The sequence below is a fragment of the Lampetra fluviatilis genome, chromosome 62, assembly GCF_964198595.1.
Source record: "Lampetra fluviatilis chromosome 62, kcLamFluv1.1, whole genome shotgun sequence".
NCBI classification, from domain to species: Eukaryota; Metazoa; Chordata; class Hyperoartia; order Petromyzontiformes; family Petromyzontidae; genus Lampetra; species Lampetra fluviatilis.
Genome location: NC_136336.1, coordinates 1,782,966 through 1,802,616, shown reverse-complemented (window position 1 = coordinate 1,802,616; position 19,651 = coordinate 1,782,966). Strand labels below are relative to the sequence as shown.

At 53.0% G+C, this 19,651-nt stretch overlaps 1 protein-coding gene across 1 annotated transcript in view; it reads right to left on the bottom strand.

The window, feature by feature from the left end:
• The window catches only part of LOC144951415 (leucine-rich repeat flightless-interacting protein 2-like), a 30,777-nt gene extending 12,145 nt beyond the window's left edge, over positions 1–18,632 (bottom strand). Inside the window, exons 1-8 of the mRNA XM_078881657.1 lie at positions 17,925–18,632; positions 11,982–12,068; positions 10,780–10,797; positions 5,405–5,452; positions 4,170–4,211; positions 2,286–2,363; positions 783–824; positions 176–376 (exon numbers count right to left, since the gene is read on the bottom strand). Of these exons, the coding sequence (XP_078737783.1) occupies positions 176–376; positions 783–824; positions 2,286–2,363; positions 4,170–4,211; positions 5,405–5,452; positions 10,780–10,797; positions 11,982–12,068; positions 17,925–18,026 (618 nt within the window). The 5' untranslated portion in view covers positions 18,027–18,632. The remainder of the gene's footprint in view (positions 1–175; positions 377–782; positions 825–2,285; positions 2,364–4,169; positions 4,212–5,404; positions 5,453–10,779; positions 10,798–11,981; positions 12,069–17,924) is intronic.
• Positions 18,633–19,651: the final 1,019 nt, after the last annotated feature.

Below are 19,651 nucleotides of genomic sequence, written 5' to 3'. Positions count from 1 at the left end.
ATGCCTCTGTACCTCTGCACCTCCATTTGTCCAGGTCATTGTGTCCCCGTGCACTCTACCCCCGTCCCCGTTCCCTGTGCCCCAGTGCCCTCTACCCCCGTGCCACCGAACCCCCTTGTCCCCGTGTCCCCTTGTCCCCGTGTCCCCCCGTGTCCGTGTCCCCGTGCCGCCTCACCCGGAGCTCGCGCACGCACGCCTCCGACTCGAGGGAGGCGCTCGTGTCTCCGCTGCCCCTCCGCGAGGACCCCGCGGGCCCCCCCCGCACCCCCTCCCAGCCGGGTGGCCCCCCCCGGGGCCCCCCTCCGTTGCCCAGCGACGCCAGGGTGGCGGCCGACAGCCCCGAGACGCCCGAGGAAGCGCGGCACAGCGAGGTGGGCTACACACGCACGCACGGATACACGCGCAGCACAGAGATCCCCCGTGTAGCCTTAACAGACTGTAGGGGCAAGTGCTGTTAGCGAGCACCTGTGAAGGCCGGCACGGCACACGAGGGGGTAGGTGGCCAGCAGCGTGCCCGGCCGCCTTTGTCTTCCCAGTGACAATGTTTACACACCGCACCAGGTACTCAAATGAGGCCGAATCGACCTAGGGGAGGCCCAGGACCGGTTCGGATAACCGTCACCGGTGTTGGCCGCGAGCGGGAATCGAACTCGGGTAGCGCAGCGCGCGAACCGCTGCGCCACTCCCCACCACACGAAACGCAGAGACACAGAGACACAGAGACACAGAGACACAGAGACACCTCAGGCACACAAACGAGACACAGGTCAGCTCACTCTTACCCGGACGAGCTCCATGCCCTCCCTGTCGCTCTTCTCATCCAACTGAAACGACACGAAAGTGGGGCGACTCATTCACTTCCCCCGCTCTCTCTCCCCACGAACTCACAGGAACGGCGTCGCATCGCCGAGGCACGGGGAACCCATCGGGGCGCTCTTGAGCGGCGCGACCCTTCTCCACGCCAACAAACGATCCACGGAAGCGGACAGCACAGAGCCACCTATCTCGTATGCTGCATGTGCGTATGTTGAACTTCCTTCGCACCGTGCGTAGCCAATCGGAGGCGCAGGGGAAGGACAACAAACTAAACACACAAATCAGTATCTTACTCTTGTCGCATGGGCTGCAGATGTCGATGCAGAGCAACGACTACAATTTCACATTCAGGTCAAGCCCAGACAACCACGCCAGGAGCAGCAGGGGAGTAGTAAGTGCATCATCATCATCATTAATCATCCATCATCATCATTCATAATCATCATCATCATCATCAATCATCATCATCATCATCAATCATCATCATCATCATCAATCATCATCAATCATCATCATCAATCATCATCAATCATCATCATCCTCGCTGCGGCGTCTCCTTCGCGGATCGGGGCGTTGCGTCGTTACCCGTTGTACTACGGTCCGTTCTGGATGACCAGTCGCACGATCACTACTACCGGACAGTGTTTAGTTTTCTATCTGTGCATCATCAGGGCATCCGCATCTACTGCCGTGGGTTGTGCAGTGGATGCGGTTTAGGGGTGGACCAAGAGCAGCCTCGTGAAAGATCAAACCCCAGGGGATCTGCGTGGGTCTTTGACAAGGGCTCCCGATGAAACCCCTCGGTCAAGTGACGCTCTGGCCTACACACAGAGGGGGGGGAGGGCGGTGCTCTCCTACCCGCTCTGCCATATAACAAGGAACGTCCGTGGGCGTGACAATCGAACAATTAACCTTTGCCGCAGCTTTGCACCCCGTTTGGCTCTCAATCGTTCAAAAAATGTACAATGTTAATAAAGACAGAGGGTTTGATGAAACAAAGTTAGTTGTTGTACTTACGTTGCCCCGTGCTTCATTTGTGTTTTCAATGATTTACCTTCTAAAGAAATCTGCCCATGTCTTGCACCCCACGGAGTGCAGCGTGCACCCCAGGTTAAGAAGAAGAAGAACCACAGCTCTACAAACCTTCAGAGCTGGAAGTAAGCCAAACTAAGCGCAGAGAAGGAATGTTGCGCGCTGTTATTTTGTGTTCGTGAACTCACTGGGGACTTGAGAAGGTGGTCTATCATCACAACTCACTGTCACTTGCTGAAGCAACTCCCGGGCACGTGCAGCGGAACGTCGGACATCGTGCGGCCACAACGCGCGGCACGACCCGTCGGACGTCGACACCAAGTCAGCCTGACTGATCGATTGACTGGCCGGCTCACTGGCCGGCTCAACAGCTGGCTCACCGGCTGGCTCACTGGCCGGCTCACCAGCTGGCTGTATGGGTGGCGTGCGCTGCTCACCACGGGGCTGGCTCTCAGTGACGAGGCCCTGGAAGAGGCCCGGGAGCTCGAGCCCGGGTAGAAGCTACACTCAGAAGGCTGCGGGGCGACCGCAGGAGGAGAAACACGGGACAGAGACAGGAGAGACAGGGGGTGACGTACAGGAGACAGCGGGTGACGTACAGGAGACAGGGGCAGAGACAGGGAGGATGGGGGGCCGGCGCGGGGGCATGGGCAGAAGGGGAGGGTTAGGGTTGAGTGAGAGTCACAGGAGGAGAGGGGCAGGGGGAGACAATCAGAGACATTGGCAGGCCGTGAACGAGAGTGTTGTTGTGCAAGGCGGGAGGCGGGACCACACTCTCGCGCCAGGGCAGAAATAAAGAGGCAAAGAGGCCGCGATGAATCAGATGAGTTATGAAATATAAAAATAAAGAGCGGTGTTGATGTAAATGCAGAATGTCCTCTCCGGCGTGACTCATGCCCATCCCACCCGGTACAGCCACATGGGATCCCCACACAAATGACACACACACACGGGTTCCCCACGCACGACATGACACACACACACACACACCAGCACCAATTCGCTCAGTGCAACGAACACTCACAACCCGGAGCAGCGATGCAGCATCTCAGACAAAACGATGGACGCAGAAGCGGGAGCAGGGGGGTGGGTGATAAAAGTGGTGGTGAAGGTGCAGTGTCATTTGGCCAGTGGTGGTGGTTTAGGAGATAGGGATCAAGGAGATATGGAGGTGGTGGTGGTTCTGTAGTGAACCAGGAGATGGAGGTGGTTCTGTAGTGAACCAGGAGGTGGTGGTGGTTCTGTAGTGAACCAGGAGATGGAGGTGGTGGTTCTGGAGTGAACCAGGAGATAGAGGTGGTGGTGGTTCTGTAGTGAACCAGGAGATGGAGGTGGTGGTGGTTCTGTAGTGAACCAGGAGATGGAGGTGGTGGTGGTTCTGTAGTGAACCAGGAGATGGAATTGGTGGTGGTTCTGTAGTGAACCAGGAGATGGAGGTGGTGGTGGTTCTGTAGTGAACCAGGAGATGGAGGTGGTGATGGTTCTGTAGTGAACCAAGAGATGGTGGTGGTGGTGGTTCTGTAGTGAACCAGGAGATGGTGGTGGTTCTGTAGTGAACAAGGAGATGGTGGTGGTGGTGGTGGTTCTGTAGTGAACCAGGAGATGGTGGTGGTGGTGGTTCTGTAGTGAACCAGGAGATGGAGGTGGTGGTAGTTCTGCAGTGAACAAAGAGATGGAGGTGGTGGTGGTTCTGCAGTGAACCAGGAGGTGGAGGTGGTGGTGGTTCTGTAGTGAACCAGGAGATGGAGGTGGTGGTTCTGGAGTGAACCAGGAGATGGAGGTGGTGGTGGTTCTGGAGTGAACCAGGAGATGGAGGTGGTGATGGTTCTGGAGTGAACCAGGAGATGGAGGTGGTGGTGGTTCTGCAGTGAACAAAGAGATGGAGGTGGTGGTGGTTCAGGAGTGAACTAGGAGATGGAGGTGGTAGTGGTTCTACAGTGAAGCAGGAGATGGAGGTGGTTCTGCAGTGAACCAGGAGATGGAGGTGGTGGTGGTTCTGGAGTGAACCAGGAGATGGAGGTGGTGGTGGTTCTGTAGTGAACCAGGAGATGGAGGTGGTGGTGGTTCTGTAGTGAACCAGGAGATGGAGGAGGTGGTGGTGGTGGTGCTGTAGTGAACCAGGAGATGAAGGTGGTGGTGGTTCTGGAGTGAACCAGGAGATGGAGGTGGTGGTGGTTCTGGAGTGAACCAGGAGATGCCGGTTGCTCTGTACTGATGATGTTGATGGAGCTGGTGGTGGTGAATAAGAGGATGGAGCTGGTGCTCTCGGAGATGGCGTTGGTGGCCGCGGGGTGACATATCAGAGACACGTCGTTACAAACCGTGGCCCAGCGCCGCCTCCGGGAATATCTCTCAGAGTCCTCCTGCCCGGGCGAGCGGGCGAGCGGGCGAGCGGGCGATGGGGGGGAGCGAGTGAGCAGGTCGAGGGCGTTAGCGAGCATCGACAGAGCCGCAACGGTCCATCCACCCCACAACTCATGGCCTACATTACATTTTTAAGAAAATGAATATATCTTTTTGTATTATTACCATGACGCTCGTTTACCCAAGAAAAGCCTCAACGAGTCTCAAGATGCCTCTTCAGGAGGGTCCTGGAGAGCTTTCGGAGCGGGTGGAGGCGATGCGTTGCCACCGAATGTTATGCGACGGCTACGTGCACACCAAGCCGCAGGCCCCTTCTCTGCCGTCTCTAAACCACCGCACACCAGGAGGGTGTGGGTTCGATACCGACCCTGACGCCCGCTGTATATTTGGAGTTTGCGTGTCTCTCTCTCTCTCTCTTTCTCTCCCCGTGGTCGCGTGGATTTTTATCCGGGGCCTCCGAATTGGTCTCTCCACATTTAGAAACACGCGTTTACAGTATTTGGCTGCTATAAATTTCCACGTGACGATAAGCCACTTCGTTGGGCTATCATTTGTGGCGAGGTCGCTTTTGAAAAAGAGCCATTTAGCTCAGTGGGCCTGACCTGGTAAAATAAAAATAGTGTTTAGTTAATACGTCCATCATGCTGGTCAGTGCAAGTTGAAGGTGGGCACGCATATACGTGACTGACTTTTACAAGCGACTGCAGAGGCAGATGATGCTGCCTCCGCTTCGTTTGTTCCGTGAGCCCAAAGGTAACGTCTGCGTATTGTTAGCATAATTTGTATGTCACTGGTTCTTACAGGGGTGATACGACACCACGCGTGCGCACGGCGAGAGACAGAGTGGCACAAGCCTCGTTTACTCGTGACATTAATTAGCCGCTGGTCAAAGCCGATTTGCAATTGCTGTCCTTAAAGCCTAGAGCGGTGACGATGATCGTGATGACGAGGGTGAAAGTGATGACGATGTTGACGAATGATGATGGTGACCACAGTGATGTGACGAAGCTGATTGTGACGGAGGTGACGATGACGATGTTGGTGGTGGCGGTGGTGACAATGATGGTGGCGATGACGACACTGAGGTGCCATTGATGATGAATTTGACCGTGGTGATGACGAGGATGAGGAGGGTGACGACCAGGACGACGATTCTCTAGGAGCGTGCTCCCCCCCCCGGCCTCGCCCGTACCATCCACTGCTGGATGTGTCCGAAGCTCGAGTCGGCCTGCCCTTGTTTCTAGGAGAGACACAGAGCGTGAGGCCGGGCAACAGGCATGGGATCGATTCCTCAATGACCCAAAATGAGCCATAAGCGCCGTTGTGGAGACCACAGGTCACAAAATAAACAAGCGGGCATGAGTACGTCTCGTACACGTATCCGTCTCTCCACGTAAAAAATACATAGATATTTCCCATGCAAATCATCAGGTGGAATAATCCAATCACAGCGACTGGCAAACGCATGCAGCGTCACCCGCTCACCGACACGACACACACGCAAAGGCCACAAGACACATGACGTAGCGCGAACAACGCAACAAGAGACGACACACACGAGCACAGACACAACACAAGCACCACAACGCGACATGACACACACACAACACAAGCACAGACACAAACACAGACACAAACACAGACACAAACACAGACAAAACAAAGACACAACGCGACACGACACACACAAGCACAGACACAACACAGACACCACAACACGACATGACACACACACAACACAGACACGACACAGACACGACACGACACACACAAGCACAGACACAACACAAGCATTCGTCGCGGTGTTGAAGCCGCTTTGGAAACTATTTTGGTCGAGTAAGTTTGAGGCCGGCAATTTTCGATTTCTGAAGCACCCAAAAGTACACGGCACACCCGCAGCACACACAAGAGATGCTCGCTGTGACACGACTGTAACCCGCTAACACAGATAAACCCTCATAGCCAACACAGATAAACCCTCATAGCCAACACAGATAAACCCTCATAGTCAACACAGATAAACCCTCAGTCACACAGATAAACCCTCATAGCTAACACAGATAAACCCTCATAGTCAACACAGATAAACCCTCAGTCACACAGATAAACCCTCATAGCTAACACAGATAAACCCTCATAGTCAACACAGATAAACCCTCAGTCACACAGATAAACCCTCATAGTCACACAGATAAACCCTCATAGTCACACAGATAAACCCTCATAGTCACACAGATAAACCCTCATAGCTAACACAGATAAACCCTCATAGCAACACAGATAAACCCTCATAGTCAACACAGATAAACCCTCATAGTCAACACAGATAAACCCTCATAGTCACACAGATAAACCCTCATAGTCACACAGATAAACCCTCATAGTCACACAGATAAACCCTCATAGTCACACAGATAAACCCTCACAGTCAACACAGATAAACCCTCATAGTCACACAGATAAACCCTCATAGTCACACAGATAAACCCTCATAGTCACACAGATAAACCCTCACAGTCAACACAGATAAACCCTCACAGTCAACACAGATAAACCCTCATAGCCAACACAGATAAACCCTCATAGTCAACACAGATAAACCCTCATAGCCAACACGGATAAACCCTCATAGTCAACACAGATAAACCCTCATAGTCACACAGATAAACCCTCATAGTCACACAGATAAACCCTCATAGTCACACAGATAAACCCTCACAGTCAACACAGATAAACCCTCATAGCCAACACAGATAAACCCTCATAGTCAACACAGATAAACCCTCATAGTCACACAGATAAACCCTCATAGTCACACAGATAAACCCTCATAGTCACACAGATAAACCCTCACAGTCAACACAGATAAACCCTCATAGCCAACACAGATAAACCCTCATAGTCAACACAGATAAACCCTCATAGTCACACAGATAAACCCTCATAGTCACACAGATAAACCCTCATAGTCACACAGATAAACCCTCACAGTCAACACAGATAAACCCTCATAGCCAACACAGATAAACCCTCATAGTCAACACAGATAAACCCTCATAGCCAACACAGATAAACCCTCATAGTCAACACAGATAAACCCTCATAGTCAACAAAGATAAATCATCATAGTCAACACAGATAAACCCTCATAGCCAACACAGATAAACCCTCATAGTCAACACAGATAAACCCTCAGTCACACAGATAAACCCTCATAGCTAACACAGATAAACCCTCGTAGCAACACAGATAAACCATCATAGTCAACACAGATAAACCCTCATAGTCAACACAGATAAACCCTCACAGTCAACACAGATAAACCCTCATAGTCAACACAGATAAACCCTCATAGTCAACACAGATAAACCCACATAGTCAACACAGATAAACCCTCATAGTCACACAGATAAACCCTCATAGTCAACACAGATAAACCCTCATAGCAACACAGATAAACCCTCATAGTCAACACAGATAAACCCTCATAGTCAACACAGATAAACCCTCATAGTCAACACAGATAAACCCTCATAGTCAACACAGATAAACCCACATAGTCAACACAGATAAACCCTCATAGTCACCACAGATAAACCCTCATAGTCACACAGATAAACCCTCATAGTCACACAGAAAAACCCTCATAGTCAACACAGATAAACCCTCATAGCCAACACAGATAAACCCTCATAGTCAACACAGATAAACCCTCATAGCCAACACAGATAAACCCTCATAGCCAACACAGATAAACCCTCATAGTCAACACAGATAAACCCTCAGTCAACACAGATAAACCCTCATAGCTAACAAAGATAAATCCTCATAGTCAACACAGATAAACCCTCATAGCCAACACAGATAAACCCTCATAGCTAACACAGATAAACCCTCATAGTCAACACAGATAAACCCTCATAGTCAACACAGATAAACCCTCATAGCTAATACAGATAAACCCTCATAATCAACACAGATAAACCCTCAGTCACACAGATAAACCCTCATAGCTAACAAAGATAAATCCTCATAGTCAACACAGATAAACCCTCATAGTCAACACAGATAAACCCTCAGTCAACACAGATAAACCCTCAATCAACACAGATAAACCCTCATAGTCAACACAGATAAACTCTCACAGTCACACAGATAAACCCTCATAGTCAACACAGATAAACCCTCATAGTCAACACAGATAAACCCACATAGTCAACACAGATAAACCCTCATAGTCAACACAGATAAACCCTCATAGTCAACACAGATAAACCCTCATAGCAACACAGATAAACCCTCATAGTCAACACAGATAAACCCTCATAGTCAACACAGATAAACCCTCATAGTCAACACAGATAAACCCTCACAGTCACACAGATAAACCCTCACAGTCAACACAGATAAACCCTCATAGTCAACACAGATAAACCCTCATAGTCAACACAGATAAATCCTCATAGTCAACACAGATAAACCCCCATAGTCAACACAGATAAACCCTCAATCAACACAGATAAACCCTCATAGTCAACACAGATAAACCCTCATAGTCAACACAGATAAACCCTCAATCAACACAGATAAACCCTCATAGTCAACACAGATAAACCCTCATAGTCAACACAGATAAACCCTCATAGTCAACACAGATAAACCCTCAATCAACACAGATAAACCCTCATAGTCAACACAGATAAACCCTCATAGCCAACACAGATAAACCCTCATAGTCAACACAGATAAACCCTCACAGTCACACAGATAAACCCTCACAGTCAACACAGATAAACCCTCATAGTCAACACAGATAAACCCTCAATCAACACAGATAAACCCTCATAGTCAACACAGATAAACCCTCATAGTCAACACAGATAAACCCTCATAGCCAACACAGATAAACCCTCATAGTCAACACAGATAAACCCTCACAGTCACACAGATAAACCCTCACAGTCACACAAATAAACCCTCATAGTCACACAGATAAACCCTCACAGTCACACAGATAAACCCTCACAGTCAACACAGATAAACCCTCATAGTCAACACAGATAAACCCTCATAGTCAACACAGATAAACCCTCATAGTCAACACAGATAAACCCTCATAGTCAACACAGATAAACCCTCATAGTCAACACAGATAAACCCTCATAGTCAACACAGATAAACCCTCATAGTCAACACAGATAAACCCTCATAGTCAACACAGATAAACCCTCATAGCAACACAGATAAACCCTCATAGCAACACAGATAAACCCTCATAGTCAACACAGATAAACCCTCATAGTCAACACAGATAAACCCTCACAGTCAACACAGATAAACCCTCATAGTCAACACAGATAAACCCTCATAGTCAAGACAGATAAACCCTCACAGTCAACACAGATAAACCCTCACAGTCAACACAGATAAACCCTCACAGTCAACACAGATAAACCCTCATAGTCAACACAGATAAACCCTCATAGCAACACAGATAAACCCTCAAAGTCAACACAGATAAACCCTCACAGTCACACAGATAAACCCTCACAGTCACACAGATAAACCCTCACAGTCAACACAGATAAACCCTCACAGTCACACAGATAAACCCTCACAGTCAACACAGATAAACCCTCATAGTCAACACAGATAAACCCTCATAGTCAACACAGATAAACCCTCATAGTCAAGACAGATAAACCCTCATAGTCAAGACAGATAAACCCTCATAGTCAACACAGATAAACCCTCATAGTCAAGACAGATAAACCCTCATAGTCAACACAGATAAACCCTCATAGTCAACACAGATAAACCCTCATAGTCAACACAGAAAAACCCTCATAGTCAACACAGATAAACCCTCATAGTCAACACAGATAAACCCTCATAGTCAACACAGATAAACCCTCATAGTCAACACAGATAAACCCTCATAGTCAACACAGATAAACCCTCATAGTCAACACAGATAAACCCTCATAGTCAACACAGATAAACCCTCATAGTCAACACAGATAAACCCTCACAGCCAACACAGATAAACCCTCACAGCCAACACAGATAAACCCTCATAGTCAACACAGATAAACCCTCATAGTCAACACAGATAAACCCTCATAGTCAACACAGATAAACCCTCATAGTCAACACAGATAAACCCTCATAGTCAACACAGATAAACCCTCAATCAACACAGATAAACCCTCATAGTCAACACAGATAAACCCTCATAGTCAACACAGATAAACCCTCATAGTCAACACAGATAAACCCTCATAGTCAACACAGATAAACCCTCAATCAACACAGATAAACCCTCATAGTCAACACAGATAAACCCTCATAGTCAACACAGATAAACCCTCATAGTCAACCCAGATAAACCCTCATAGTCAACACAGATAAACCCTCATAGTCAACACAGATAAACCCTCATAGCTAACACAGATAAACCCTCATAGCTAACACAGATAAACCCTCATAGCTAACACAGATAAACCCTCATAGCTAACAGAGATAAACCTTCCGAGCCAGCACAGACCAAGATCACGACACAGTTACCTTTTGCACCTGGAACATCTGATGGAGGGAAGACAAGGAAGAGTGGGGGGGGGGGGAGTGTGTGGAGAGCGTTAAAAGAGAGGAGAGACAGAGACAGTTTTCAGGATACGAGCTTCAGCAGCGACTTAAGAAAAGGCCACGGGCAGGAGCACAACGGTTAAAACAAAAAAGGGCGCAAAGCAAAAGGAAAACGTCTCACATCCGATGGCTCCAACACCCAGGCTGAGTGACCTGGGGGTTGGGGGGGGGCTGCCCAGAACACGAGTTCTGAAACTTGCTAATTGACCGAATGAAACGGCGTAGCAGTCTCGTGCAGAGCGTCTAATCGCCGTCACCGATGCGGTAGTTGCATCTCCCACGATCGCTGCGGAATCAGAGACACGAGCTGGAAGGCAGCCCAGGCGGCGAGCCGACACCACCGACGTTTAGTCGGTGGTGTCGGGGTGTGTAAATCATTGCCACCGAGGAGACAAAGGCGGTCGGGCGTGGTGCTGGCCACCCACCCCCTCGTGTGCCGTGCCGGCCTTCACAGGTGCTGCTGCTCGCTAACAGCACTTGCCCCTACAGCCTGTTAGGGCAATATGGGGAATCTTGTACACGCGTGTGTGTGTACGCTGGTGCGTACGTACACCCGCGTAGGTGCGTGTGTGAATGCAGGTACCCTGGTGTGCACGTACACCCACGTGCGTGAATGCCTATACCCTGGTGTGCGTGTACACCCGCGTGCATGCGTGTTCGTGTGCGTGTTCGTGTGCGTGTGTGTGCGCGTTCATGCATGCATGTGTGTGGGTGCATGCGTGTGTTCATGTGTGTGCGTTCGTGTGTGTGCGTGTGTGCGCGCGTGTGTGTGTGCGTGTGTGTGCGTGCTCGTGTGTGCGTGTGTGCGTGCTCGTGTGTGCGTGTGTGTGCGTGTTCGTGTGTGCGTGTGTGCGTGTTCGTGTGTGCGTGTTCGTGTGTGCGTGTGTGCATGTGTGTTCGTGCGTGCTTGTGTGTGCGTGTGTGTGTGTGCGTGCTTGTGTGTGTGTGCGTGTGTGTGCGTGTGTGTGTGTGCGTGCTCGTGTGTGTGTGTGCGTGTTCGTGTGTGTGCGTGTGTGTGCATGTGTGTTCGTGCGTGCTCGTGTGTGCGTGTGTGTGTGTGCGTGCTCGTGTGTGCGTGTGTGTGTGTGCGTGTGTGTGTGTGCGTGCGCTCCGCTGCTCCGCACCTCCTTCTGCTGCTTCTCCAGGTCCCGCATGCGGAACTCCCGTGCCTCCGCGCGCGCCGCTCGCTTCGCCGCCAGCCTCGCCTCGGCCTGCACGCGGGACAGCGCAGACGCGCCGGCACGGTCACCGCCGGTCGTCGCCGGTCGCCGGTCAGTCAGGGTCGTGGGCGACCCTGGTCAGGTTCAAGGTCAGCGAGGGTCACGGGTCACCCTGACCAGGTGCGATATCTTCCCACACCGTGCAGTGTCGGTTCGCCGGCGCCACGGTTTCCGCGCTGGCCTCGTGTGCGTGCGTGCAAGCGTGCAGGAGGAGATGGAGAAGGAGAAAGAGGAGGAGGAGGAGGGTGTCTTGGCCGCCCACTGCTAGAGGCACGCTCCCCATGAGCGCACATTTTCCACTGGTAAACGGCTGCGAGTGCAAAGAGCGCGACCGCACGCAGCGAGGAGGGGAGCTCAGCACAGGCCAGGCATAGAGCTCAACACCCCCTCTACACAAAGAGCTCCACTCTACAGCCTACACACAGAGCTCCACTCTACAGCCTGCACGCAGAGCTCCCCCCTACAGCCTGCACGCAGAGCTCCACTCTACAGCCTGCACGCAGAGCTCCCCCCTACAGCCTGCACACAGAGCTCCACTCTACAGCCTGCACGCAGAGCTCCACTCTACAGCCTGCACGCAGAGCTCCACTCTACAGCCTGCATGCAGAGCTCCACTCTACAGCCTGCACGCAGAGCTCCCCCCTACAGCCTGCACACAGAGCTCCACTCTACAGCCTGCACGCAGAGCTCCACTCTACAGCCTGCACGCAGAGCTCCACTCTACAGCCTACACACAGAGCTCCACGCTACAGCCTGCACAGAGCTCCACTCTACAGCCTACACAGAGCTCCACTCTACAGCCTACACAGAGAGCTCCACCCTACAACCTGCATGCAGAGCTCCACGCTACAGCCTGCACGCAGAGCTCCACGCTACAGCCTGCACACAGAACTCCACACTACAGCCTGCAAAAAGAGCTCCACCCTATAACCTGCATGCAGAGCTCCACGCTACAGCCTGCACGCAGAGCTCCACGCTACAGCCTGCACACAGAACTCCACACTACAGCCTGCAAAAAGAGCTCCACCCTACAACCTGCACGCAGAGCTCCACGCTACAGCCTGCACACAGAGCTCCACTCTACAACTGCGTGCAGAGCTCCACGCTACAGCCTGCACGCAGAGCTCCACTCTACAGCCTACACAGACCTCCACTCTACAGCCTACACAGAGAGCTCCACCCTACAACCTGCACGCAGAGCTCCACGCTACAGCCTACACAGACCTCCACTCTACAGCCTACACACAGAGCTCCACTCTTCAGCCTCTCTTTCTTTCTCTCTCCTCGCCCCTTGTGAGATATAATTTGCATCGACCAAAATGCGATACAAAACCTAACGTTACTATTTAAACCGGGGCGCTCGGAGAAAAAAGCCCACACAAGCGAGGGGGCAACACTCTATCCCACACAGACGTGACAGACGGGGATTAGTCCACACTTTGCTGTTCCACTTTTTCATGGCAAGCCAGGGTATGCCAGGACATGCTCCCTTCTTCACTCTGCTGCCCGGATATGGAACTGCCTACCTGAACACATTGCTGGCGAAATCACCGTTTGTGGTCTTCAGACCTTCAAATGCCAAGCACACACATATGGGACATCTCCTAACTTCAGCGCACGCCTTGCAGGGACTGAGTCTTTGAGCTGCAGTGAGCCACTGACGATGCCGATTCGATGGATGTACTCGTGTCTCGTATGTCTATCCACAATTGCACTCCAAAAAAACAAAAACCTCCTCGATGCCCACGCACGAGAAGTGAGTTTCTCAACATCGGTGTGCGATCCGCCAACCCTCGCCGCCGCTGCCTCCACAGCGAATGGGTTAGCGGCCGCGTGCCGAAGGCGTAGCCACCAGCGGCCGCATGGCCGCTTGTCCCCGTGTAACGCGGCGAGCAAACAATGACCTCACTTTTCACACTCGATCGTGAACGCCAACTGTAATGAGTAGAAGAGAAAAAAAAAACCCCGCTCATGTGATCGCAGAGTAAGTGCTTCTGATGCCAAAGCGACGCTGCGGTGATATGAGGCGGGGAGAGCTGAATGCACAACAGCCATGCGATGGTGGTACCGATGCTAACGATCATGGCACTGCTGTTAATGACGGTAGCGCTGATGTTAACGATGGTGGTGCCGACGTTAACGATCATGGAACTGCTGTTAATGATGATAGCGCCGATGTTAATGATAATGATGGTGCCGATGTTAATGATGATAGCAGTGAAGTTGGCCGTTGTGATAACAGTGATGATGACGATGAAGCGAAACACCATTCTTTGCGAGACAGTTATAAGTTCAACACCTTCGGTGAGTGACGTGATGAGTTCATCGCCTGGTTCAGTGAGCGGGGTGACAGGCTGTCGAGTTTGAAGCTGTATAGACCATTGGCAGCGACCGCCCCGGCTTTACCGCATCGCCGATTCTCAATTCCCCCAACGTCAACGTCGACGCCACGGAATCGCTGCCTCTTCCCTTCCCCTCCCAGGACTCGAACAGGAGCCGTTCGGCGGCACAGCGATGAGCTCAACACCAGCGACAGGGTGATGGTGTAACACCAAATTCATTGGGTAAGCGATGGCTACAGATTTGTAGTTCAGCGAGTGACCCAAGCTACGACTTCAATGCGTGGTTCAGTGACGGAGCGATGAGCTCAATACCGGGTTCATATACAAGTTTAATAATCCGGTTCAGTGAGCAACCAACAGACCGTCGAGTTTGAAAGGTGGAGGCTATTGCTCGTGCCAACGCGAGCTTCAGAAAAAGGTGCAGCCCTGTGACTGCTTGCATCACACCACTGCGAGCAGAAGGGCCTCCACACTTGAGGGAGCACTGAATAGCCCCTCTGTAAAAGTTGTTTGGCCTACTCTTCCACGCTGGTCAAAGTTGTTGGAAGAGGTGGGAGTACCCACACATTACTCTGCCACCGCACGCGACCTGCCGACCGACTTAACGGTGCCGTTAGCCATTCACACCACTGGCACTGGGTGGACAGACGTGGTGGTGGGGGGGGGGTTGGCGGACTTAAGATACTTGCGACTTTGTTTCAGAATCAGGATATTTATTTATACTGGAGGAATCCGATGAGCTACAAAGCTCTTTTTCACAGACGTTTCAACTGCCGCGCCAGGAGACGGAATCTAACCGGCGACATCTGGGTCACAACTCCAGCGTGCCGACCGCAAAAATACTGCCTTCATTTACGTAACGCATCGCTAATTTCGTGAGTCCCCAGCGTCAACATCGGCGCGAGGGTTGGCACTGCCCGCAGTCCGCCCCGGGGCCTCTAGGCCCTGGTCTGAGCGAGGCTTCCACGTGCGTGGACAGAAGGCATTTGCGGTGGCGGTGGCGAAGGGTAGAACAATGCAGCGAGTGTTAAAACTCTCCGTGCGCTCGTGTTTCTATCCCTGCAGAGAAGGGCCGGGCCGAGCCGGGTCAGAGGCGGACACAGCAGGGGAGGAGGTGAAGAGAGGGGAGCTAAATATCGTGGAAAAATAACAGTGCCTGCATAGCGTCGTCGTCATCGTCAGCGGCCGTGATTGATCCACTGCTGGATGAAGGCCTCCCTCCCCCTCGTCGTCACCATCTCTTCGCGGCTTTGCGATGGAACAATCCGCCTGGCAAGAGCCGATTTCGGAGCTTATAAATAAATGGATGGCCCAGGTCTGTTTATTTACCCCCCCCCCGCGTCGAGGAGGTCTTTCTCCTTGCTGGGTGCACGTGGTTGCGTCAATGGACCCCCATTCATTCGCCCGCTTCAAGTAGAGGAGTCAGCCGAGCGAGCGCTGCGCGATCAACTCACGCGGTTCACCAGGAGGGTTAGGGAGACACAGGGAGTGCGAGGAGACGTGAACACGGGAAACGCAGGGGACGCGGGGACGTGACAGCATGGAGACACAGGGACACGCGACACTGGGACAGAGGGACACGGACGTTGGGACGCACGGACATGGGGACGTGGACACTTGGGAACGCGGAGACATCGGGACAGGGGGACGCAAAGGCACATAGACACAGGGACAGTGACACACCTACAGTTAGCACTGCTGGCTATGTACGGTGGGAAAGAATGTCAACATACGTACACATATACATACGTAGGGCAAGGGGACCCAGCGAGAAGGAAGAGGCATTAATTATAGATTCGAAGCTTTCGTGACTGCAAGGATTCATACTCTGATGAGGGAGGCTCGTGTTGCCTCCGAAACGTCGTGATTTAATTTAGTTGTTTTCATTTATTTTATTTGATTAATTGTTTTACCTACGTGACTTTACCGAAAAAACCAAAGAGTAACGAAGAGGAAAACAGATACGGGGAGCATAAAAAGACACCGGGACATAATAAAGACAGGGAGAAGGGACAGACATGATGAGACAGGGACACGGAGAAAAGAGGAACAAGGCATGAGTATGGAGACAGGAAACATAGGCGGACAAGAGGGCCACCGTCTACGCATGAGACACATGATGCACGCAGACACAGAGATACACGCAGACACAGAGATACACGCAGACACAGAGATACACGCAGACACAGAGATACACGCAGACACAGAGATACACGCAGACACAGCGATACACGCAGACACAGAGATACACGCAGACACAGAGATACACGCAGACACAGAGATACACGCAGACACAGACGCAGACACCCTTGGCACAGAAACGCAAGAGACACAAAGGGGAAAAAGTGGCTACAAAGACACGGCAAAGATACATGCAGACACAGAGACACGTGAGGTACAGACCCAGGACACACATGAGACACACATGAGACACACAGCCTCTCGACAACGAAGACGAAGATCCTAGCGAGCACCTATGAAGGCCGGCACAGCTCGCGAAGGAGCGGGTCGCTGTCACCACGCCCGGCCGCCTTTGTCTCCCGAGTGGCGATGTTTACACATGACACCAGCTACTCACCTGAGGCCGAGTCAACCTAGAGGAGGCCCACGAGGACACGTTCATATACACATCCGCCACCGTTATCGTCTCGTGAGCGTGAATCGGACAGAGACACAAGACAGACAGCGAGAGACACGCGCACACACCACACGCACCACACACACACACCACACACCACACACGCGCGCGCACACACACACCACACACACCACACACACACGCACCACACACACACCACACACAACACACAGACACGCGCACACACACACACCACAAGCACCACACACACACGCACCACGCACACCACACGCCCACACACACCACACACACCAAACGCCCACACACCACACACACCAAACGCCCACACACACCACACACATGCACACACCACACACACGCACACACCACACACACACACACCACACGCACCACACGCACCACATACACGCACGCCACACACCACACACGCACACACACACCACAAGCACCACACACACACACACCAAAAACACCACACACCACACACGCGCGCGCACACACACCACACACACACGCACCACACACACACCACACACAACACACAGACACGCGCACACACACACCACAAGCACCACACACACACGCACCACGCACACCACACGCACCACACACACCACACGCCCACACACACCACACACATGCACACACCACACACACGCACACACCACACACACACCACACGCACCACACACACCACACACACCACACACGCACACACACACCACAAGCACCACACACACACGCACCACACATCCACACACACGCACCACACACACCACACACATCCACACACATCCACACACACCACACACATCCACACACACACCACACACGTAGCACACACACACCCCACACACACCCACGCACCACACACACACACCACACACGGTGGTGTTAGGACGCTACCTCTCGGGCGATCTGGCTCAGCGCCTCGTCCTCGGCAGAGAATCGGTCTTTGACGGAGGCCCTGCGTCTCCCCACGCCGGCGGCGTGGTTCGCCATGTCCATAGCCGGCGCTCCTCCACCACGCACCTTACAGCAGCTCCTCTTCCTCCTCCCCCTCCGTCTCTGTCGCCTCTCTCGGTGTGGCGGCGGCGGGGGGGGAGGTCGCGAGCAGGGCCGTGAGATTTCCGAGCCCGTGGGAGGCGTGAGACTCGACAAGAACGACGGTGGAAGGACCCGCGGGGGGTGGAGGGGGGTGGAGGGGGGTGCCCAGTTGACTCGCTCGAATGCGCGTCTCGAGAGATCGCTCACGGAGCCCGCGGGGCGCGGCGCGAGATGCCCGCGGGGCGCGGCGCGAGGTGCCCGCGGGGTGCGGATTGAGACCCTCGCAAGGCACGGCGCGAGGCGCCCGCGGGGCGCGGCGCGAGGAGCCCGCGGGGCGCGGCGCGAGGAGCCCGCGGGGCGCGGCGCGAGGCGCCCGCGGGGCGCGGCGCGAGGCGCCCGCGGGGCGCGGCGCGAGGAGCCCGCGGGGCGCGGCGCGAGGAGCCCGCGGGGCGCGGCGCGAGGAGCCCGCGGGGCGCGGCGCGAGGCGCCCGCGGGGCGCGGCGCGAGGCGCCCGCGGGGCGCGGCGCGAGGCGCCCGCGGGGCGCGGCGCGAGGCGCCCCCGATGAGGTCGCTTGGTACCGGCGTTTAAACCTTCAATTAGTGCTGTTAGTTGCTGGCCGCGCGTCGTTTTTTTAGGGGGGGGGGAGGCTATTGGGTCTGTCGCTCAGCAAATGCGAATTTTAAATAATAACACTATTATTAGAGTAAATAGTTTAAAATACCAGAGGTAGCTGGTGATTGATTAATTAGTGTTTGGCCGAGCCTAAATGTCGTACTGCAGCTCGTTCAACTGGCCTCGCGATAATGCGGGTTTACCGCTCTGCCATCATCGCAGCAAATCTGTTCAGAATCCCGTTCCGAATCGCTGTTGCGCGAACGTGCGATCGTAAATACCAAATACCGTGACACGAGATGCCTCTTATCGAGTATCGCTCGCTCGCTCTCGGCTGATCGAACGCCCCCGTTATCAATTCCTGCGCTCCGTTATCCGAGCCCGCGCTACGGAAACATCGCGCGGCCCGCAATGTTCCCCCACGTTAACCCGCATTATTCTCACGATGTGCACGACTCCCCGTCTAATTAGAACATTGCCTTTGTCTCCCCCTTCTTGCTCGACCCGTGAGCGAACTGCAATCTCGCGTTAGAGGTTACGACATTAAACCGGTTTCACACAAAACAGCAATAAAATAAACATCCACAACGAGCAGCGAAGCTCGGAGCAGACGAATGCACTTACTTTGTTTAGCGCTGTTGGGAAAATACGCGGTGGTGGAAGGGGGGTGGAAATGTTTACAAAATAAATTTCGCTTTAAATAAGCAGATAAAATCAGCGGTCCCCCATTGCGGCCTGGTCGGAACGAGGAGGGGGGGTGCAGACCACGGTCTTGCCTAGCGCGACTGCGGGCCGAGGTCGCCCCCCCCCCCACCACCACCGCGACCGCAGCCGGTGCCCACGTCGCGCCCGTAGACCGCCGGCGATACAATCGCGGGTTCGAGCCACGACGCACGCACGCGGCTACTCGCGATGCGGAACGATCTTCATAAATCAGAGATTGAATTCCACCGCGTTGTTTTTAGTAAAAAAA